Source organism: Equus asinus, chromosome 5, assembly GCF_041296235.1.
Source record: "Equus asinus isolate D_3611 breed Donkey chromosome 5, EquAss-T2T_v2, whole genome shotgun sequence".
Classification (NCBI taxonomy): Eukaryota; Metazoa; Chordata; class Mammalia; order Perissodactyla; family Equidae; genus Equus; species Equus asinus.
The window spans coordinates 28,336,051-28,359,454 of record NC_091794.1 but is presented as its reverse complement, the minus strand read 5'-3'; the positions used below and the strand labels follow the sequence as shown (position 1 = coordinate 28,359,454).

The following is a 23,404-nucleotide window of genomic DNA, read 5'->3' as shown; positions in this document are numbered from 1 at the left end:
TGTTAGGTTCACACATGGAGTTCAAGGTCAAGGCCACTGGTGACAGAGGACGGGGAAGCTCCTGATCAGGTGATCCCAAAAGTAAATGAGGAGATTTTTATCTGGCTTTTGACCATTTTGATCAACTAGTTCATTGTTTTTTCCTTGCAATAACAAAAGACACTCATGGCTATAGAAACACTTTAGTTCCTGAAATTATTGCAGGAAAAATACCTTTCCTAGTGTGAGTCTAAAATTCTCTAGCGTTCCATTCACCTTTTTCCCCATTGAAATAATTGGGTTTTTTAATGTGATGTTTGAAACACATGGTGTTTTAGGAGATTAACCAATAAAATATAGCAAAACAGGCTCTCTCTCTCACTCTTTATATCTACACACACATATATACACATACACATAAATATATGTAATTTTAAAAATAAAATTAGGATCACACTATACATATAATCTTGTATTTTGCATTCTTAATAGCACATTGTAAGCATTTCTCAAGGTATTAAACATTTTTCAAAAATATGATTTTTGATGCCTAAGCCTTTCCATTATATGAATGTTACATACATTATGTATCCACTCCCCTATTCAACATTTTAAGTTGCTTGTAATTTTTTTCTATTATAAAAAAAGATGCTGTGATAAACAGTGACTCTCTGTCCACATCTCATTATTTTTATACAATAAGTTTTAGAATCCGAATTACCTTCGTGAGTTTTCGTAAGGTTATCAAATAGTATATATACATCCTCCAATACAATGCTTGGCCCACAGCAGGCATTCAGTAATTGGTAGCTATAAATAGGAAATCAAGTATCTAAGAAAACAGAGCGGTTCTGTCAGAGCCGAGAGTTAGGGGAGAAACATGCTCCATTTTGTCAGGGGATGACATCATCGCATGGTTTGGGGTAAGCTGGATGAGAAGTGATGGGGCTGTTTTGGCACCCAGGAGCAGATGGTCCTGCCAATACCTAGAACGAAATGATCCTCTATTTTGAACCCAATACAGCACTTCTACCCTCCACGTCACCCCCTCAGAAGTGCTCCCCCTTCGTTCTCAGGGACCCGCTGTGAGCACACGCAGCTCGATCACGTGGAGAGGAAGACTCTGAGTGACACCGATTACACTCCTGACTCAGAACCTTCGCGGAGCGGAAAACTGTGATCAGAGAACAAACAACCTAAGTCACTGTGTTCTCAAAGATTATTTATTAGCTATTCTCACCCACAGCGAGAAGAAATAAAAGAGTCAATGAAATGGAAATAAAATAAGATAAAAGGCCAACAACATTTCTTCCCCCAGGACCTCAGCTGGGCTCTACAACATGGACCAGCGGCTCCACATCTGTAGCTCACTTATAGGAGAACGCATTGAAGGAAGAAATAAAGAAAGGACACCCTAATTTCTTCTAAGGTATAGGGTCTGACATGGTACAAGAAGATAATCACGAGGATGATTTCTCTAAACAAAGAGACTAGAATGCTTACAAGCCTAAGAGTGACACCTCTTCCAAGCCACATGGTTTTGCTTGGGCACTGCTGGGCTCCTCCTTGGAATGAGTCCTCCCAGTCTAGACGATTCTACTGCACATCCTTGGGGGTGGCCAATCTCTGTGCTTTGATGGCGGATTTGATTTCTGAGCACAGTCTGGTCACCCGGAGCTGGCTTAGATGAATAAGAGATAATGATGTTCTGGTATGCAGTTGGGAGATAAAAGCTGGAAAAATGAGCCCAGTTTTCTTACATGGGCCACAGTTGGTGCTGAAGGCCCTCTCCAGAGGTGGTGATCTTGACACCTACACCAGGCAATGTGAGCATCAGGGAAGAAGCACACGACCTCCCGGGGTGCGCCCGTGCAAGGTCGGCATTCGTTTGGACGCTTAAAATTCTGGGCTGCTTGTTCAAACCCTGGCTCGCGCATTTAGAGCTCACTGGGAGCTCCTGTAGTACTGTTTGTTCCTTCTCTCCTGTCAATTTAAAATAAATTTATATTTGGTCCAAGAAAGGCTGGTTCTTAAAATGATTTCCATGCTTTAGGGGCTGAAGGCAAGAGGCACCATTTTCTTTCCTTGCTTCTCTTCCTGGCCCACGGGAAGATATCTCCCTGTTTGCCCTTCACGATGCCTGGTTCCCTGGAGGAAAATGGTCCTGAGTACCAGCAATGTGCAGGCCAGTTGTCACCCTGCAGCCTCAGGACAGCAACCTGCAGGGTGGGAGAGCTGCAGCACCTGATCACAAAGGACATCCCTGCAGTGTCCCTCTAGGAGTTCAGACGCTGCCCTGGGGCCTATCCCGGAGGCGCCCCTCCCCTTTCCCCAGATCCAGAGGCCCGAGGGCACGGCCGGCCAGAACGGACCTAGACCTCTGGGATAGGGGTGTTGCAGTTCCCGTGGTAGATCCTGACGTGGCCCTCACACCGGAAGTAGGCCTCGAAAACATCAGTGTAGCCGTGGTCCCTCCACCAGGTGCAAAGCTGCCGGTTCCAGGTACAGTCCAGCACGTGGAAGAGCTCGGGATGTTCCATGCCAATCATGGTGAAGAAGTCCTGGTCCCCGAGGTGGCCGCGGAAGTGGTACTTGTCAGCCAGCTGCTGCACCTGCGCCGGCTTGAGGAGGCGGCTGTAGAGCGGGGACTGGCGCATGGCCTCAAGGTTCAGCAGCATCACCCCACTGTTGAAGCCAGGGAGCCCCTCGGGGGGAGGGCTCCCAACCCGGGTCTTGGGGTTCTCATGGCGGAACTGCCAGAATGTGTGCCTGGGAAGGGGAAAGAGAACAGATTTAGCCTGGTTTGTGGGGTGAAGCAGTGTGCCAGCCCTATTTCCCTGGGTCTTCACAATCGCCCTGGTGGGATACCATTTTCACCCCTAGTTTTATAGTTACAAAAACTGAGGCAGAATGAGCTTCAGAATCTGCAACATACCACCAGCAAGTGGCAGCGCTGGGCCTTGGACCCCCGTCTCCTGACTCCAAGCCTCATGTTCTTCCCTCCAGCCTCTGCTACCCCAGATGACATCATTGTCGTCATCGGGAACATTTGCATAGACTTAGGAAGTACCAGGCAATGCACTAGATCGCCTCATTTACTCCTCACCGCACTCCTACGAGATGATATGTCACTTCACCAGCTGAGGAAACTGACACACAGAGTGGTTCAGTAACTTGCCCAAAGTCACACAGCTAGTATGCAGCAGAAGCAGGGGCTAAACCCAGGCATCTGGCTCCAGAGTCCACTTCTTAAATAGCAAGAATCTAGGTGGAACTTTTCACCCCCTTGTCTTTGTTTGTGATCTTGAAAAGGAGAAGAGAGAGAGAAATGGGGTAAACAATTCTGAATAGTGAGCTGGAAAAGACGCAGGCAACCGAAGTCAGGCTGAAATAAAATCGTTTCCTGTGTTGGAACAAGCCTCGTTCATTAGGACCCCCAGCCTGGCATTTCTGAAAGGCTGGGCAGGGGCTGGAGGCTTGAAACAATTCGGGGACACCCCGGGGTTGGGGTGAAAAGCAGCTGTGGAGAGCCAGGGAGAATTATGGCTGTTGTGGTGGGAACGTCCCCTCAATTTCAATTCCTCCTAGGCAGATTTAGAAAGCCAATCGAGGTCCACAGTTCACGGGATGTTAGAGCCAGGGGGACCCTTCTAGGTCCTCTATCCAAATGCTGCCATTTGGAGAAGGAAAGACAGGTCCAGAAACCTCCCTGTGGGTGATGTGGTTAGAGCGCTGGCCATTCTGTTCTCCAACCTCTTTAATATTGACTTCCTGTGGGTCCTGCAAGGGGTGGGCAGCAGGAGGGGGCAGAGAGGGTCCCGGGCTCCACCTCCCCAGGGATGAAGTCACAGCAGAGGGGCCTGCGACTTGGAGGAAGGAGGAAAGATGGAGGGGCCCTTGGTCATGGGCAGGGGACAGGAGTGGGGCAGGGGAGGGTTCCGCATCAGACTACATCCCGCCCAATTTTACCAGCTTCACCTCTTTTCTAGAGGGTCCATGGGTTGGGCAACCCATCAAGGCCAAACTGATTCTGCTCCCTGCCTGGAAACACCACCCCTGTGGCTTCCCACAGAGACAGTCCCCCCGACCTGTCACAGGGTAGGAGCTGTGTTGTGGAGCATACGGTGCAGCAGAAAGAAAACCAGAGACCCAGTCCAGGGCGGGCCACAGCGATCCATTTTCCAGTTCCAACACATTTCTCTGTGTGTAGGAATAGAGAAACCTTCCTTGATGTCTCACATATCACAAAGGGGCCGAGACTGTGCTCCTGGCCAGGGGAAAAGCATTCCCTCTGGACATTCTTACCAGTGGAATACACAGGTTCATTGTCTGAGTTTTGCCATAATAGGACTGTGAGTGCAGCAGAGCTCTGGCGCCTGCTCGGTGATAACAACCTCGGCAGAAAAAAGCTTCCAAAGCAAACTGAGCTGCTAGAGTCTTCCTAGCCACGAAGGCTGCAGCGATGGGCTCATGGGGGTGTGGAATGCAGTTTGGCAATTGTTTGTTCATTTTACCATATTTCCTCAGGTGGCAACCAGCTAAACTTCTACCAAACAGACCTGGGCCTCCATGGTCTGGTAAAGGAGGGACCGTCGCACTGGGGAAGGGGTACTTCACTGCGAAGGCACCCGGTTCACTCATCAGGGGTGTGAACAGAAGCATTCACCAGGGAGGAGACCCAGGGGAAAGGGGAAGACAGCAGCAGAGAGGCAGAGCCGGTGCCTGCGGAGCTCCTGGACCACCGCATACGCCATCGAGCCCACCGGTCCTCTGTACTTCCCCCACGCTTCTGTCTCCTCCCTTCCCAGAGCACCAGGGGAGGGAGAATGCGGCGCGGGCTGGCGTGTGGGGTGTGGGGTCAAGTCTGCCTCCCGTCGGTCTGTGAGGTCCCCCAGAACGGCCACTGCTTCTGCTTCCTCAGTACAGCAGCGCCTCAGGAAGGATGAGGCAACTGATAAGGAATGATGGAGAAGTCGGTGCGGTTCAGGCTACACAGCCTTCCATGTTGGCTGGAACCCGGGGCAGGAAAATGTCAGGACACACAGTCGCAGCTCCTGGGAAAAACCAGCTGCTTCCCTGTGCCCTCAGTTCCCCACCGCTGACCTCTTCTGGGGGAGGGAGAGGAGCAAGGAACCGTGAGAGGGGGCTCAGATATTTTCAAAGGGTTTCTACCCGGAACAAGCTGGGAGCAGAGGGGCCACCCACAGCCCTGAGGCCCCCTTACCAACCTCAGCAGGGAAGGCCCCCCAATCTTCCCTGCCTATGCAAGAGTGACCTGGCACCAAACCGAACGAGCCCAAGAGAGAAGGGCCAGAGGCAGAGAGAGAAGGACAGAACATCCTTCCAGGCGGAGACCAGAACCCAGGTGGCTCTTAGGGAACATAATGCCCAGTACCGCCGCTCACTTAGGATGGAGAGGCATTTTATAACAAAGAGCCAGGAAGAACCAGGTCTGGGAGCAGCACATTATGATTTGGAAGGAAGCAAAGGAGGGACAGGAAATTGGAGCTGCAAGCTGCCCAGGGTGTCTGCTGAAGCAGAGACACAGCCTCAAAATGAACCAATGAGTGTCTACATACAAAATTCTTTCCAGGGTGCCCTTGTTCGAAGCGTTCCTACTACCCCCAAATGAGCTCAGAAAAACAGAGAGGCCACCTGGGGGAATGGCAGGTCTCTCTGGCCTCCATGTCAGCTGGTTCTTGTGGAGGAGCCGCGCCAGCCTTGGGGTAGAGAGAATGGCACAGGGACAGGGATGTGGAAGGGATTAGCATTCACATAAGGGGCTCTGGTCCTGCGAGAAACAGCCTCACCAGGAGGGATCACTGATTCCCCACCCGCCATACCGTGGCGAGGGCTGCAAAGCCCTCTTCCATTCTCTCCCTCAGCCCCTTCTCCCCAGCTGCGCAAGAACATCATTGCCTGCACTGTAACACGAAGGGAACAGAGGTCCTCAGTTTGTCAAGGGCAGGGCCCCAACACGAATCCGGGGCTTCTGATCTTTAAGGTGACTTTCATCTTTGACGGCCTCAGATTCTATGGGCTAATGTTCCAAGGAGCAGCACTTGGATTCCAATCTTATTTCTGAATTTGGCTGGTGCACCCCAAGGCCATGGGCACTGGGGACCAGGCCATCAACAGGTGACGTAGCTGCCACTGGTGCGGCACTGACTTGAGGGTCAGACCTGACAGCCTCTGTGAGGAGGGTCAGTGAGGGCCCCAGATCCTTTCCTTTCTCACGGGCACTGCCAGGGGCCATGTGTTGAGGCTGCAGAAGCCTCTATATGAATGCAGGTATCTGGTTCTGAGTCCTGGAGCTTCCAGAAGTTTCTCAGATTAACCTCCCATGCCCACAACGCAGCCATGTTGCCCTGCCTAAATTTCTGGATTTGAGCCTGCACAGAGGTCTGTTCCCATCCTCTACGGTCACCTGGAGACTCACACGAGAGGTGACAAGGTTTCTTCCCCTTCAGAAATTCAACTGTGAAGCAAGCCCCCATGCAGATGGTCTGTTGTAAACACTGAGTCCTTCCAGAAGTTTCCTAGCCTTGTAGGGAAAACACAGATTAAGAACTTCCAAGCTTCACATTCTTCCAGTTATGGGCGATGAATTTTCTAAATTTTTTATATCGAGTATGTCCTAATAATCATAAAAGAGACTATTAAAAACTGGTGAACTAATTTTCATGGAGAAAACCCATCTTTGTGGAAAGGGGAATTTGAAATAATTTTGAACAGCAAAGTTATTTCCTCCTTCAGGTCTTTCCCCGATGACCACTGCGAAGGTCACTCCAACAGGCATCTCAACCAGAGGCCCTGGCCAGAGAATCGAAAGCTCATGCCCTCCAGAAAAGAACACGCGCTGCCATGGATAATCCCCTTCTCCCGCTCCCGCCCCCCGCCCAGATCACAGACCCTGCTGTCTCCCTGTCTCTTCATGACTTTTTTCTCCTGGGTTGGCCTTTCTCAGCTCCTAAGGCTCAGGGTTTTCCACTTCCACTTCCAAGAGAGAGAAGCAAAGATGGGAACACACATTGAGCCTCAACAATTGCACAAGGCTCCCTAGGAAGGTTTTAGAAGCCCGTGCTGACTCCAGCTGAGCTCCAGCTGTAGGCTCTGAGGCAAAGAAGGCTGCATTTTAGGTCTGAGATTCATAAGGACAGCATCACATGCAGCCCGTCTCCTCATGGTGGCTCGCCCCTCAAGTGTCCATCAGAGCTGAGTGCAAGGTCACTGCTGAGCCAGCGAGGCTGGGCCTCCTCCCGGAGGACGCACGCCGTCTGGAGGTACCTAATCAGCGAAGGCCGCAATCAGGAAACACTATTTCCCTTATGTCCATGCTTGTGTACCAGGCCCGGTGAGCTCGTGTTTGCCTTGGAAGGGATGCTGTTTTCCAGTCCTCTGAGAGGAGAGGCCAGGAGGGAAGAGCAAGGCTCGGTGGCAGCCTGATGTTCCATCCACCCCAGGTCCTGTGAGGTGACCAGGGGCAGCTCTGGGTGATACAGGACCGATTTCAGAGCAATGACACCGTCTCTCAGTCCCACCTCGAGCTGAAGCTGAAGTTCTCTGGGATGGGTGCTGACTCGTCGCTTCCCTGGGAGAACCACCGCCCTGTGGTATCAAGCTAGAGAGAGCATGGGCTTCCTGGAGTGTGGGGCCTCCGCAAAGCTTTAAACTGCCCATTTCCTCAGGGTACTCCTTCCTGCCAAGAATCACAACTGTCCCTTATTAGGATCTCTTGTTAGCAAGGCCTGGAACAGTCTAGGTCTCTAGCTCTGCTGGACAGAGAGGGTAAGAAATGTTCCCAAAGTCACACAGGCTAATGGTGGGAGGACTGACAGGGGCTCCTCATCGAACCACAGCCTATCAGAGCCTGAGACACTTAGAGCCTCCTAGTTCACCTTCCCATTTTGCAGAAGAGGAAACTGAGGCTCAGAAAGTGCCCTGCTCTAGTCAAGGCACTGAAAGCCACACCACAATCCCAGGCCAGTCACTTGCACTTCTCCATAAATGCCTCTGCTCAGAGAAGGAAACTGCTCCCTCCCACCTCCAAAACAAGCCCTGTGGCGAGATGAGGCAGCTCGGCTCTGACAATGCCAGCCTGTCAGGAGGCACAGAGGTTGTACTGAATGATCTGGCAGGGACTACCTCCTCCAAGCTCAACACACCTGCACCGGAAGGGGAGCTGGGCAGCAAAATGACTAACGACCTTGCTTGGGGCAACAGGAGAGAAATGAAGCAGGTGGAAGATGTGTGCTTGCCTCGCTTGCAGGACCTCAGAAGAAACGTGTTTGCTTTCAAACACCAGCGCTGATTGCAGGCCAGCAACTGAGTTTCCAAACCACAATCCACCCAGGACCCGGAGAGGAGGCGAGTGGGGCTGGGGGCGGGGCCCGACTTCACAGGCTGTGAGGGCGCCTGGGCACTGGAACCAGGTTGCCTGGCGGGAGAGGAGAGGACTTCTAGGATACTGAGACCCAAGAGGGAGGCACACTGCAGGAGCTTCCTCAAGGGCCCCCTCCCACTGAGCTACAGCGGCCTCCCCTCCAGAAGGAACCAGCATTGGGGCCTCCTGCTCACCCTCCCTCCTCTCCCGGCCCAGCCTCACTGGAGCCTCCCCCTGGACCAGAGGCTGCAAATGCTCCTGCTTTGCAAACTCCTGGCATCTCTGCACCACCTGCCCCAGTCTGAGACGATGCGGGTTCATGGAAGTGAGATGACCTGAGGAGGGTCCGGGGGGAAACACAGGGAGAAAGGAGTTAAGGTCTGCTGAGCACGCCTTCCCAAAGTCTGTGGTTTTTGAACTGTGCCATGTTGGAGCTTCAGCTGGGGAGGGAGGTCACGACTGGACACTGGGCTAGCTATTTACATGAGCCGAGCTTTCTAGAGAGTGGACTCTGCTATGACTCGTACAGTGGGCTCTTCAGTTTTACCTTCAGGACCACTGAGCTCTCTATATTAGTTTGCTAGGGCTGCTGTAACAAAGCACCACAAACAGGGTGGCTTAAATAGCAGAGATTTATCCTCACAGTTCTAGAGGCTGGAAGTCTGAGATCAAGGTGCTAACAGAGCTGGTTCCTTTTAAGGACTGTGAAGGAGAATCTCTTCCACGCCTCTCCCAAGCTTCTGGTGGCCACGTGAGCTTCCTCCCACACCTGCTGCCCCCGTGAACACAGGTGGGTGGGGCTGGGGAATTCACCATCACTCAATCCAACAACCATATCTAGCGATGGATGTGCCTGAACTGAGCTGGGGCCCTGGAGGAGGGACAGGGACAGAGATGATGGAGGAAGAGGCATTGGAGGGTTCCAACAGGGAGAGAGACCTCTGAGGGGCTTCAAGCCTGGGTTATTACAGGGATGGTGGAGCCACGAATACCCATGGCAAAGCTGGGAGGAGGAAAAGGGGAATGACCCATGTGGTCTTGAACAGATGCCAGTGAGAAGAACAGTGGCATGGGAAAGCCCAGCAGGTGGCTGGATACAGGTCATAAGCATAGAATGCAAAGCAGGTATGACAGAATTCTGGAGAGTTCCAACATTTAGGGGGTGGAAAAAGAAGAGCCAGGAAAGATGTAGGACCTTGGAGTAGCCCAGCCACCTCTCCCCAACACTGACGGCCTGAGCAGCCAGACTGTCTCAGGCCATGGGCCCTCTGTCTGCCGTGGGAACCTCGGGGAGCTGCAGGCCCACTGTGCCCACTCCAACCTCTCGTCCCCCGGCCCTGCGACCCAGGTGTCCAATCAAAGTGCCCGCAGACTTCCTCCCCACCCCCTTACCCCCATCCAATCTAGGGGGTGTCCGGGTCTTCTCTCCCCAGATGATGCCCTCCAAACCCTCTTACCGATATCAACTGCCCCTTCTCCACCTCGAATTTGAACACTGATCTGGACAAAACGACACCCCAGACAGGACAAAGTATCTCCACCCCTCCCTTCCCCAAGTAGAGACCAATCCTGCCGCCACCCCCCTGCACCCCAGGGATGCACACTGCCTCCCCGCCCCGACTTCCAGGACTGTCCTCCCACCATCCACGGCAGCCTGCATCATCATCAGTCTAACTGCCTCTTCGCCCCCTTGCTCATCACCTCTGCCCACCATCCATATCCTCTTCCTCTGCTCCCTCCCTAGGGGCAGCCTCAATAATTTTAACGGCCACGATGATGGCCTCACCTTGGCCTCAGGGTCTTCAAACGCCACTTGAACTATCCAAATGGAGTGCTCTCATGGCGTGCGCTCCCTCCATGAACCTTGCCACCAGAAGGTACTCTGCTTCTGAGGCAGATCCCCTATGACCCCAATGTTCCCATGGAACTTGCTCATTGGCCCCCTTGGGGGTCTCTGGGGACCCATCTCTCCCTAGTCTCTAGATCGTCAGTCTCCCTGGATCCTCCTCGCTCCCCACTCACTGTTATTGGACCCCCGGCACCTCACTGCATGCCGAGAATACAACAGTGTCGAAAGCTGCAGAGCATGAGAGCTTGAAAATGCTGCAGGAGGCAACCGAGACCTTTGAGAGAGGTGAGTGAGAGAGACTGCGAGGCCGGACACTTAGCCCTGGGGAGCACACGCACAGGAGGGAACAGAAGCAGGGAAGGCAGGTGGCAGCCTACCGCCAGGAGAGGGTAGAGGGAAGAATATTTACGGAGAGGGAGAGCTGAGTGTGTCTATATGCTGAGAGAAAAGAACCTGTATGCCCGAGGAGAATGTGGATGCCAGGCTGAAGACAAGAAACACAGGGTGCACGGAAGGGCGTGTGCTCGGAGGGATGACAGTCATGATAACGGCGAATATTCGCTGAGCACTCACTATGTGCCAGGCCCTGTGTTAAGTCCTCAAATATGTTAACTCATTTAATGTTTATGACAAACAAATGAGCTGAGTACTGTCATCCCCATGTCATAGATGAGGAAGGGGTCACAGGGAGATAGAAAACATTTGTCCAAGGTCGGAGGAGCTGGGCAGAAGAGCTGGCCAAGACGAGGGGAATCCTGGGACACGTCTGAGGAGTGAGAAGATGCAGCGGTTCCTGGGGGGAGTTAGGAATACTGAAAAAGCTCATTTTTGGTGAACTCTAAATCTTGGTGAAGGTAAGAGGTGAAATCATCTGTGGAGGCAGAGGGGCTGGGGTGCAAATAAGGCTTTGAGAAAGAGAAATCGTTCACAAGGGCCCCAGGGAGATGCAATGAGGAAGCAGCAACAGAGGAATGACAGGACTGCCCGAGTACTGAGGGTATGAGCGGGGTCAGGAAGCCCCGGGATTGATAACTGGGATGTGTCTTATTCCCCTTTGTGTCTTGAGGGCCTAGCATGGGCATTTGATTCATGGCAGGCTCTTGAGAACTGTTAAGTTTCAAGTGGATAAACGGATGGAGAGATGAAAGAATGAGGGAAGGAAGGAACAAGAAATTGTAAAATCAGATGGCAGAAATTCAACAGAGGAGAACGCTGAATGAAGGAGATGGGACAATAGTTCAGAAAGGCAGGTGGGGGAGAATGAGCTGGAGCCACCAGTGTCAGAGAAGGCGAGGCAGAAAAGTTGGTCCCATGAGCCCAGGAATTCACATCTTTGATGAGACACCAGTGTGACAAAGGTTAGCAATGAAGAAGCCCCAATGGTAACCTGACCCAGGGGTGCCCACAGCTCTCTGGACAATGTCCATCCCAGCACAGGACCTGGAAGACCCCTTGGCCTCCAAGTATTGGAGCTGGTACATCACTGCTAAGAGCAGCTGAAATCTGGTGGGAGCCCCCGGACCCAACCAAGGCACCGCAGGGCGTGCAGCTAGCCAGCTGGGCTGGCGAGGACCCACGTGCAGACCCACGTGCGGGCGGCCTGGCCTGGGCGGTCAGGCCCCAGCTCAGCTCCACAATCCTGCCCTTCCTGTGAAGTGGGCTGAGGGAGGGACTTTCATCAGGGTGAAGACAGAGCCAGAGAGTCACCTTCAGAATTGGCTCACTGCCCCCAAGAGCCCACAGCACCAGGGGACACAGGAGAGAAGTGCCCAGGACACACGTGGGGTGCTTTCCGGGACAGTGAACAGCAGGCAGGAGTGTGCAGTAAGGGTGACGGGGAGGGGTATGTGTGGAATTTAGCCTTGGGTCCGGAACTAAGTTCCATCAATCCAGCCCAGCACCCTTCACCCTCCCAGAACGGGGTGTTCCGACGCAGGAACCGGATGCTGGGGAGACGACCTGGCTGTGGCTGACCCAGGCACAAAGCAACTGAGCTGCAGCAAAGTGTTATCACTTCTCAAGCCCAGAAAAAAATCCCTGAGCCCTCCCGTTCCATCTAAGCTGACCTCTGCCTTTGTCTGCCCCTGCTCGCCGTCCTACGCAACTGTGGGCTGGGTCTGGGTAAAAACAGTGATTGGCACATTGACACAAACACAGAGGATCTCCCACTTGTCAGGCACAGAACAAGGCACCGTGGGGGGACAGCGCCAGGCCAGACACAGGCCCTGCCCCGCGAGAACCTGTCATGGGCAGCAGTACTTCTCAGACTTCACCGTGTGAGGGATTCACCTGGGATGCTGTTAAAATGCAGCTTCTCATTCAGATGCTGCATTTCTGAAAGCTCCCAGGTAATGCCGATGCTGCTGGTCTGAGGAACATGCTCAGCAGAAAAAAAGGGTATTTTTATTATTTCTATAAAGAGACAAAAACCCCAAGTATAGCAATGATATCATTTTATCCTGAAAATGGCCATAAAATAGGTGGCATAGCCACTTGCAAATATTATACAAGTTTTATGCTAATACTTGCTGCCTTCTCACTTTGTCACAGTCCTGGGGAGCAGGGGGCGGAAGGTGCCACTGGGGAAATGCTTCCTGGAGGCAGCAGCTTACGGTGCCAGGAGGGAGGGCCCAGCTCTCCCACCTTCCACCCCCAGGGATTAGCGAACAGTCTCGGCGGGGGGAGGCAGGGCAGGGCAGGGAGGCAGGTATGTATGTTTTCCACTGCCTTGAAGAAAAGTACCAGCGTATCACGCGGTTAAGAATGCAGGTTCTAGGGGAGGACAGCCCGGGTTCAAATCCTGCTCTTTTGCTTACTATCCTAGAAAAGGTACAACTCTCCATGCTTCAGGCTTCCTGCATGGAAACAGGATTGTTGAGAGGATTTTATAAGAGAACACAGGTAAAATGCTCAATGGGATCAGAGGAGAAGATGGAAGCCACAGACAGGTCAAGTTCAGTGAGAAGCAGCGTGGATTCTCTATGGCAAACAGACAAGCTTCCCCCACCTCATCTGTGGCGGGGGTCGGGGGAGCCCTGAAGCCTGTTTGTTCACCTGTCTCTGACCCACCAGCGGGGTGACCTTGGGCAAGTCACTTCCCCTCCTGGGGCCTCAGTTCCTGCACCTGTTAAATGGATTGATCAGGCCTAGGATGCTTTTCTGAAAGCCTGTGGTTCTAATGCCAGGATTAACATCATCCATGAAACTTCTGGGATGAACTTCAAGGGAACGTACTGATCACCAAACTCCAACATTCATCTCCCTTAATGCAGCACGAGTGTGTGAGTACAATGTGGAGAGAGAGATATATATATTTGTTTTTTTAGTTACTTGTTTATGTTTCAAAGACCCACTTCCATGTATCAACAAAGTCCCACCATCTGTCTGGTGTTGGGCATCTGGGTGCTTTCCAATCATCAGCACCCCAGCAACGTGCCGTGTCGGGGGCCCCATGTAGGGCAGTCACTGTGTTTATTTGCTTCCGCTGAATCCTTTACTTTTGCCCTGTGTGGGTGCTTGTAGATACAGGTTTCAGGAAACGAGGATGGACGTTCCTAGTTTTTGCATCCCTCCCTCCCTCTCTTCCTGGTGGTTTCACTGATGTTCCTGAAACCTGCCCATCTTCTCTCCCCCAGGTGCCGCTGTCTGCGCGGCTGTGCAGGAGCAGCCGCAAGGAAGAGGCGGGGGCAGGAGAAGTCCCCCTTCCCTCAGTTATTCCAGCATAAAACCATGGCAGCTCTGTGGGAGTGGGAGTCAAAGCAGGAGGAGGCCTCTCCAAGTCTGCCCCCGGTCATGGGGCACATCCCCCGCCCCCACACACACATACAAGCACTGTGGACAGCTCCCCACCCACAAGTCACAGGGCACAGACACCAGGCCTCCGCCCCACACAGGTGAGCGAGTCAGCCAGGAAGCTCACTGAACCCCCTGCCCCACCGAGATGCCCCGGGGCCTCCCTCAGCCTTCCCCAGCACGAGAGGCCTCTCTCCTCATCAAATCCTTCTCAGAAGTCAGGATCATCCATATACCTAAGTCTGCAATAAATATTTGTTCAAAGACTATTATGGACCTAAGCACTGTGCCCGAAATAATGAGAAGGAGGAAGAGAATAGCTCCTGCCATTCACTGGAGCCCTTACTCAGCTTTACATACATTCTCTCCATACTTCCATTTTACAGATAAGGAAATGAAAGCTCAGAGAGGTTAAGGTATGTGCTCACGGTCACGCAGCTGTCCTCCACAGCTAAGCCCAGAGCTGAGGTTGCGGGGTCAGAAGGAAGTGCCCTCCCTACTTAGCAATTTGCTCCTAGAGGCGCCCATGAGTGTGTGGAGCCCACAGGGTGGGCTCTCAATCTCCTGTGCTCTCACCAAGTTCAGAGCTAGAGTGAGAAATACCACCAGAGAATGGATTCCCAGAGCACTCTGGTTCTCAGGGAAGGTCTGGTTGGTGGAGCAGAAGGCAGGATGTGGGGATTTCACACACCAAGACTGAGGGGGTTGGGGGGATTTGGAATTTCATCATGCCGGTTCCAACCACGGAGAAGGCTGTGTGTAAGGGTGGGAGGACAGCAGGAGTCGGCCAGTGTGCTCCCTGCCCCAGGTGCTCTGGTTCCAGTCAGGGCCCTGGCCCTAGAACCAAAATCCTATGGCTGAAGAAACCCATCGAGATCACCTGGGAAAACAGAGAGTGGAAGCAACTTGCATGAGGACACCAGCTAGGACACAAGAGCTCACACGCCAGGGCACCACAAAGCTGCCTGCGGCCCTTCCCACACCAGTGAGATGGCAGCCTCAGCTTTTGTCTCACGCTTTCCAGAGTAAGACTAAGGAAAATCACGCTCTCTTTTAGGGTCATAGCACATCCAGTTCTTTCCCTAACTTAGGCCAGCCCCTGCTGCCTGTTCTCACTTGCCATCGTCTAGTGAGTTTAACCACCCAAGGATGCTCTCTGCAAGGCTGCCACCTCTCCACACAATCCCTGGGCCCCATCGGCCTTTGAAACCAAACCACAGGGACCCATCCCAACCCATGTGTTCCATCAAGTATCAGGGGGCTGGGGCATGCAGGGCACTGAGGACACAAGGTGAACAGCAAGAGACCCTTGTCCATTTTGGATGGGACAACCAGTCACGACGCTGGGGACAGCCACCTCGGCTCTTGGCAGGGGAGCCTCTCTGATGCCCGAGATGGGTATCCCGCCAGCCACGGGAGCTCAGGGTAAGAAAGGGAGGCCACAGAGGCAGCCCCTCCCAAATTCTCTCAGAATACTGAAACCGTCCAGAGTCTGTGCTTCACGTGAAAGGCCACGACGTCTTCATGTGGACGTAACCTTCTCCAAAGCCAAGGCAATCCCCGTGGGACTTACATTATTCAAGTGTTCTCAGTCCTCCTGCGTGAGGTCAAGGAGGAAGAGAAACCACTGCCATTTGAAAGTTCGAGCTGGGGACAAACAGAGGCTTCGTGGGGTCCCTGCCGGGAGGTGCAGAGAAGACACAGGCGCTTTGGAGAGAGAAAATCTGTGTCTGCCCCCTGGCTCCACCCCTCTCTGGCCTCTCTGCTGGTGATAATGACTTGGGACCCGCATCAGAGAGTCCCGTCCCCATCCCTGGCCCTGTGACCCGGCCCCAAGCGATGCAGTGAAGTCGGAGAGAAACGGAGATGGCGCTGACCTCTATGTGCCCCCTCACCGCTCTGAGAGCCCTGCCGTGCCTGCGGGCTGCACGGACATTGCTGACCACAAACTGTGTATGGTGACAACAGGGCAGAGTCCAGGATGGATGTAAGAACACTCTGACCCTCAGGGTCATTCTAACCATCCCATGAGGGCTGGCCCAGGGTTTCGTTCATGGCCTCAGGCCCCTCAGAGTCTTGTCCTGTGACTGTGGTGATGGCACAAGCACTGTGAGTGCTAAGCTCCTGCTCAGCACAGGAAAGAGGCACCCGCAGAGCTGGAAAGGCTAGCCTGCCCCTCCACCGCGGGGCTAGCCTGGAGGCAGCCGCCCCATTCATCTCTGCCTCCTGTGCTGTGCAGGCCTTCAACAACTCCGTGATGCCCCAAGATGCAGAAAGACCATTCTTGACTTTTTAAGCCTCTCCTCACCCAAGGGCGCCCGGGGCCTGTGCACAGGGGCAGCTGCATCAGAGGGCATTTGTGTAAACAGAGCACACCTGGGCAAACGCCTGGCCTTCAGCCCACCCAAACAGCCAGCTTGTCCCCAGCCTGCCAGTGTCCCCATGCAGCTGCCTGAACTGCGTGCCCTGAAGCCTCACAGCTTGGCACTCCACTGCGTTGTCTTTGCTTTTTTATTTTTTTTTAAAAGGGAAAAAAAGAGAAGAAGAAGAAAATCTGCAAAACAATCTGTCCTCCTGACAGGCCAGCTCAGATCACAATCCTGCGAGGCTGGATCAAGGAGCAACAGGACCAGGGGGTTATCAGAACTGTCTGGTTCAGAAAATAAACAGCTCCTCAAAGGGCCTGCAATCGCAGCTGCTGCCCGCGCCTCCCTGGCTGGAAGCGAGGCTCCCTCCCTATCTCTGAGCAGGCCGCTTCGCTTGGGTAGAGATCACAGACCTGCAGGGGAGACTCCATGCAATTCCATTCAGAAAGCACAGCCGGAAGGAGCAGGGGCAGAGGAGTCGGCTCCAATCTCAGGACTGCCCCTTCCTAGAGGTGGGGCTCCGGCCAGGTACTTAACCCTCTGAGTGTGGTCATCGGCAAGACTGAGAGAATGAGGTCTTCTTAGGGCTCTTATGAGGCTTCAATAAGCAAATGTACACAAAGTGCCAGGGGAGAGCCTGGCACATGTATTAATTCAAGAAATATCTACTGAAAGCTGACTGTGTGCTCAACACGGTTCTAGGCCCTGGGAGACAGCACTAAGTTAGACAACTATGATTCCTGCCCTCACAGAGCTTAGTGTGGGGGGATGCAGACCAGCCAACAGGCAATTACAGCTCCGGGTGGTAAGAGATGAGATGGCACAACAATGAGGGGCTTTGAGACCCAAAATGGAGGCTCCTCCTCCCATCTTGGGGGTTCAGGGAAGCCTCCTTAGAGAAACTGGAATCTAAGCCCAGACTCGAAGTGCAGAGTCAGGCTGGCGAAGAGGAGAGGCAGGCAGTGAGACAGTACCCAGTACGGCACGGTTGGAGATGTGATGGGCGCTGGGCAGGGGCCAGACAAGGGAGGCTCCTGTGAGGAAGATCAGGGAGGATAACAAAGGGTCTAAAGCAAGGCCGCTTGTGTATGAGGAAGGTCACTGGCTGGGGTAGGGGGCTTGGAGGAGGCAGGGCTGGAAGAGGCAAGACTCACAGGAGGCTGCTGCCGTGACCTGGGGAGTGGGGGGTGTCCAGGATGGAAAGAAGTGGAGGGTTCAGGAGATAGTCAGCAGGTGTGCGACTGGGTCCGAGGACTGACGGATATAGAGGATGAAGGGTGATGAGGAGCTCAGTCTGGGTTTCTGTCTCCAGCACTCCAGGTACAGCATAAACGGCAAGAGCTATTTGATTCCTTGTCACTGACTTGCACAGCAACACTGGCCAGGTCACTCCCCGGTCTGGGCCTCATTCCCCCACCTGTACGACAAGGAGACTGGTCTCCCCAGCCTTCCCAGCTCAGATATGCTGCAGCTCTGTGGTTCCTAACATCAAGTCACCTCTAACCGCCTCAGGGGCAGCACCGTGCTCCCTTCTGCCTTTGTGCATTTCTCCAAACACAGGCCCAGGCTGGGAGGATGGGGAAGGAGACAGCTGAGAGACGCTGGCCTGTGTGGCCTGTTTACATGCTGCCTCCCTTCCAGATGACTTGGAAGGGAGCCTGCCTTCCCTGGCTCCCTCCGGATTTCAGCCACCCTTGCCCTCACCGGGGCAGGTCAGCTCTCCTTCTGCCTCCCTACCGCGACTCCCTAGGGAGACTTTCCCCCTTTAAACTGGAAGTGTACTCCTTAGCCCCTCCTTGGAGCCATTCTGCTCAAGTCTCTTCTCCAGGCCTTCCAGATGGTTCAGCAGAATCTCTGCTGTGTCTGGGTGCCCCCTATAAAGAGGGAGCAGAGGAGAATCGGAACTACCCTCCCCCTCTTCCCCACCCAGCGCTCTATTCGGGTGTCCACACAGCCGTGCCTGGGGCTGCCTGGGGCTGGCAGAGCATCTCAGAAGAGGAATCCAGCTGCTGCACACAGGGCCCACGACTTCTCGGCTCTCCCCGGGATGGAGTACAAGGGATGCTGGGGCCTGGGCTTAACCAGAACAGCCAACCAGGATTTGAGTGAACGTGGAGAGTAGAATTTTTAAAAACCAGATCAAAGTTGGCATTAAAATGAGATGCTAGTCCAAGCCACCACCTGAGGAAAGTAATCAGAATCCTCTGAAAACAAGCAGTTCTGCTGGACACCACTCCTGGAGCTGTTCTTCTACAATTCTCTGGCTGTTTGGGAGCAGCCTTTCCTCCTGGGCGCCCCCTCTCTGCCTTTCTCACCACGGCAGTTCGGGCTGCTGGCCTGCTGACTGAGTATTCTAACCCGAACCACATCAGGACCAATCAGGAGCTTATCTTCAGCACCCACATCCCGCAAATCCTGGTGCCACCAAGGGGAGGGCTGAGCTGCTCTGCTCTGGGGCAGCCGCCCTTCCTCTGCCCCATGTAGAACCTGCAGGGTATCTTGGTGGGGAGGCCACGAGTTTCCACCTAGTCTCAGCCTGAGGAAAAGCAAGAAGAACCCTTGGCTGTGGACACACCTTGGGAAGGAGGCGAAGGAGAAAAGAAATGAACCTGTCCAGTGGAGCCGAGCCAGGCCCCCCCGAGGCTACCTTACCAGCCCTGCCTGTCAACACTCTGCTTCAACCCGCATCCACGCCCTGAGGCTGGCCGGCGTCCTCTGCACTCCTCTCCCATCGGGGCCTCCTCCTTCATTTCCTCAGAGCTGCCTGGCCCCCTGCCCAAGACCAACAGACACCTGCCCACATGCACGCAGGCCCAGAGTGGCCCAGCCAGGCCTTTGCCACTCATTGTGTCCAGACACAAATGTGCCAGGATTGCTGACACAGGATGCGACTCACTGACGCATCCTCTACACGTTGTTCAGATCTCAGGAAAACCTCGAACAAACTCAGCCCTTCCAGCCCAAGCCTTTCCCCATCAGGAGGGCATCCCAGGTGCAGGTGCCTCACTGAGTGAGCTCCGTGTTGACCGTGCCACCCAGCGGCTCCGTCTCTGGATGTGTGGGGACCTGAGGCCTGTGCAGGTGTCGATTCTTCTGTCTTCATGCCGTCTGCTCATCCACACAGGCAGGAACCACAAGGCTGCAGCGTCAGGGGCCCCTCTCTGCGCGGACTGGGAAGGTATCTAATGCTGCCGTTCTGATTGGAAAATGATGCTTCTCTTCGGTAGCTTGGCTCACATCTACCTCTAGGCAGGTTTTCTCAGCTAACCCCGCTCTTCCTCTACTTCCCCTCTCAGGCTTCTCTCATATAAGAGCCGTGTGATGAATGACAGTGCTTCTCAAACTTCGTTGTGCACACAAAATTTGTGTCTGGAGATCTGGTTAAAACGCAGTCCGGGATTCAGCAGGTGAGGGGCGGGATTCTGCATTTCTGACAAGCTCCCAGGTGATGCTGATGCTGCGGTCCACAAGCCACACTTCAGGTAGGGAGAAGGTAGAGGAAGGAGCGAAGACTTCAAGTCAGTCAAACGGTGTCCTGGTGCCAGTCAGACCTCACCTCTGGGGAGGATTACATGAGGGCAGGCAGTGCCTGGCAGTCCCTGAAGCTGCAGGCGCCCACAAATGCAATTTCTCCTCCTTTTGCTTCAGTTTTCCCCCTGTAATTGTTGGAACATGAAACCTCAGAAGAGAGGCGTTGTTAGAGGATTAAATGAAATACCCTATGAACACTGTGGGGCACGGCAGGTGATGGATGATGAGAGCTCTCCTTCCCTTCCTCCTGCTGTCTGGCCCTGGGTCTAGCACACAACCTGTGTCCCAGGTGATCGGGGACAGGGAGGAGGGCCTGAAGGCCTGTCTCTTAGACTAAGGGTCTCCAAATCTCCTTCTGCGTGCTCGGGCGTGTGGTGCTAGGGGAAGAGGGTGGTCGGGTCATGCTCACGGGCAATTCCTCAAGCGACTGTGTTACTTGGGAGCTTGTGCACGAGCAAGAAGGACTGCTAACACGCACAGGGAGCCATGACAGAGCAAGGGGCTGCAGGCAGCAGCCAGCCTGGACCTGGAGAGCCCTGGGTAAGGCCCCAAGCCCTGCCACCTCCTGGTCTGCTGGTCAGGGCGGCCTTCACTGGAGGGCACTGTGTGTCCCCACTTAGTGAATCTGCCTCTCACTGCAGGTCAGCAGCTCAACAGAAGAGAGCTGGGTGCTTTTAGAAGCTGCATTAACCAGTGTGGCTGGGAAAGGATCATTTATCAAAACCCCTCCTTCCCGGCCCCTTTTCCTGGCCTATAGATACTCAAGCAGCTTCACAGAGGGTCTTGCTTGTTTCCAGGGAAAGCCTAGGGGCTCAGGGAACCCAGCTCAATACGCAGTATGTAGCTGTGTTGCTTCTATGGTCTAAAGCAAAGGCAAGAGGAGAAATTAGGCTGACGGCCCATCCATCTTCAGCAAGCATTTCTTGATAGTCAGTCTGCATCCTAGCCTCCCCCCACACACATACAAAAGCAAACTGTTTTGATCATAATCAGAAAATTATGCTGTTTCAACATATTTGTAGGGAGTACCTGCTGAGCCTGGGACGACCGAGGGGAGACCAGGGGATCCCTCTGGCATGGTCCTAGGCCATGTCCAGCGCGGAGGGACACGTGGCCAGAGAGGGAGCACCATCAGTGACGGTGGTGCAAACACAGAGCTCAGGAGGCTCTGAGAGGGAGAAACAACGTGTGATCCCCAGAAACCACACTTTGTCCCCAGAGTGCATCCCTCAACACACACACACACGCACATACATACACGCATGCACACACACACAGGCACAGACACACACAGATACACTTCCTCTGCCTTTAGGAAACTAAAGTTCAACTTCCCAGCTGGTTCTGAGTCCTTCTTTCTTCAGAAAGAGGCACAACTTTGCAAGAGGCCATTCCTTCTCCAGCCCCAGCTCTTCTCCACGCCCTGGTAACATTTCACACAGCTATTTAACAAGCAGGGCTGAGGTTTCTCTTAACTGGCAATTAAAATCAGAGCACAGAGACAAGTTTTGTAAAGCTTGGTTTTTGTAGAGGATGACTTTCTTCTGTGGGTTTAAAAAAACAAGAATCTTGATTGAAACTACAGGCACCCACATAAACAGTAAAGTCCACTCAATCTTCCAAATCGAGATGGAATGTGAGGGTCTTTTGCCTGAGGTTAGAAAGAATTCAAATTCGCATGATTTGTTTCCAGATTTAAAAAAGAAAAAAAGGTGAAAATACTGAAAATGCTCTGAACTCAGATGACACCCCAGTGCAGGCTGCACAGATTTTTGCCTCAGCACACTCCTAAGAAGACGTCCTTGGCATCCATCTTCCAGGGCTTCCTATTTCTCTGTTCTTGCCACCAAAAGAACAGGAAATGCAGGCAGGTTAGTTCTGATCTGCCCCCGGGTGGTCCAGTCCCCCATATCAGAAGAGTGGCAACTTCAACTTGGAGACAGCCCCTGGAACTGGTCTCAGGGCTGAGCTGGTTTTGATGTAAAAATGCACACACACACACACACACACACAAACTCTCACATATACACTTACATACACTCAAACACACACACACAATACAAACACACACATACATACACTCACACACACACACATACACTCATACAGGTAGCTGTCATTTACTAAATGCTTATTACATGCCAGCCATTTTTAAAATAATTTATGTCATTATCCCATTTCATCCTCACAGCTTTGTGACCTAGTTTACAACACGGCAATAATAACAGCAAACACTTATACAGCAGCACATGCCAGCACACAGAAGCACTGTTCTAAGTGCTTTACATACTTGAACTCATTTACTCTGCACAAGCTTGTGAGGTAGGCACTATCACTATCCCCATTTTATAGATGTGGAAACTGAGGCTTACGGAGGTTAAGGAATTTAGCCGAAGCCACTCGGCTAATAAGTGATAAAGCCCAGACTGGAACTCAGGCAGCCTGGCCCAGAGGCCTCTCTTATAACATCATCCTGCACCACCCCTCAGTGCACGGTGAGCACCGTGTGGACACTCCGCTAAGACAAACACATCCCGTGCCGTGATCCTGCCGCTCCCTCTAGCTGCTGCTGCTTCAGCAGGGGAGTGGGGCTGGGGAAGACCCTTGCACAAATAATCTCATACAGAGCAGTCAGGTTGTGCAGAAAGAGCACTTCAAACCAAACGATCCAGACAGAGAAAGCTCAGGCTGGTTGAGGGGAAGCAAGAAAGGCCCATGGAGAGTACAACCTCAGTGATGAACCAGGAGGAAGGAGCGACAGGGCCCCAGAGGCCCAGCGTGGGGGTGGCGGTAGAGGAACAGTGTGCTCCAGGACCTAGAGGCTGCAAAGACGGCGGAGGAGACACATGCTGTCTGAGTCCATTTACAGGAACCATCTAGAACAGAGACACAGAGTAGCCTGGAGGGTACCCGGGGCTGAGGAAGGAGGAAGGGGGAGTTATTGCTTAATGGGTGCAGAGTTTCTGTTTGGCACGATGAAAATATTTTGGAAATAGAGGGGATGGTTGCACAACATTGTGAATGGGATTGATGCCAATGACTACAAACTTAAAAAAACTAAAAATGACAGATCTTATGTTATATATATTTTACCACAATAAAATAAGTGGCCGAGGAGAAGCCACTGGGCCCAGACACTGGCAAGGTCCCCGGGGATCTCTCACTGCAATGGCCCTGCTGAGCTCAGGTGCCAGAGGCAAGCCCTTTCTCCCCTTTGGGATCTGAGGGCTGGAGCCCTCATGCCTTGCGATAGAATCAGATGGACTGACTGCCTCGCTCTCTGCCTGTATCCCAAGGCCACCTGCTCCCAGGACTCCTCCCTGGGCCTCACTGCCCTCAGGCTGCTGGTCTCCAAGCCACCCAGAGGCCTTCAGTCCCCACAGAGCTGTGGCTTTCCCTTCTCGCTGCTTCAAGCACAAAGAGGGCTCTACAATCACAGTTTATCTGTTTTCCAAAGCTGTGGATGCCAAAGGGAAAACCACGCAGCAGCGCACTGTGTAATTA

The 23,404-nt window shown here is 53.2% G+C and overlaps 1 protein-coding gene across 3 annotated transcripts in view; it reads right to left on the bottom strand.

Moving 5' to 3' along the window:
- Window positions 1–1,186: 1,186 nt before the first annotated feature.
- The window catches only part of XXYLT1 (xyloside xylosyltransferase 1), a 174,568-nt gene continuing 152,350 nt past the window's right edge, over window positions 1,187–23,404 (bottom strand). For all 3 annotated transcript variants that reach the window (XM_014860144.3, XM_070509151.1, XM_070509152.1), the window contains exon 4: window positions 1,187–2,748. In XM_014860144.3, the coding sequence (XP_014715630.3) occupies window positions 2,352–2,748 (397 nt within the window). In that variant the 3' untranslated portion in view covers window positions 1,187–2,351. The remainder of the gene's footprint in view (window positions 2,749–23,404) is intronic.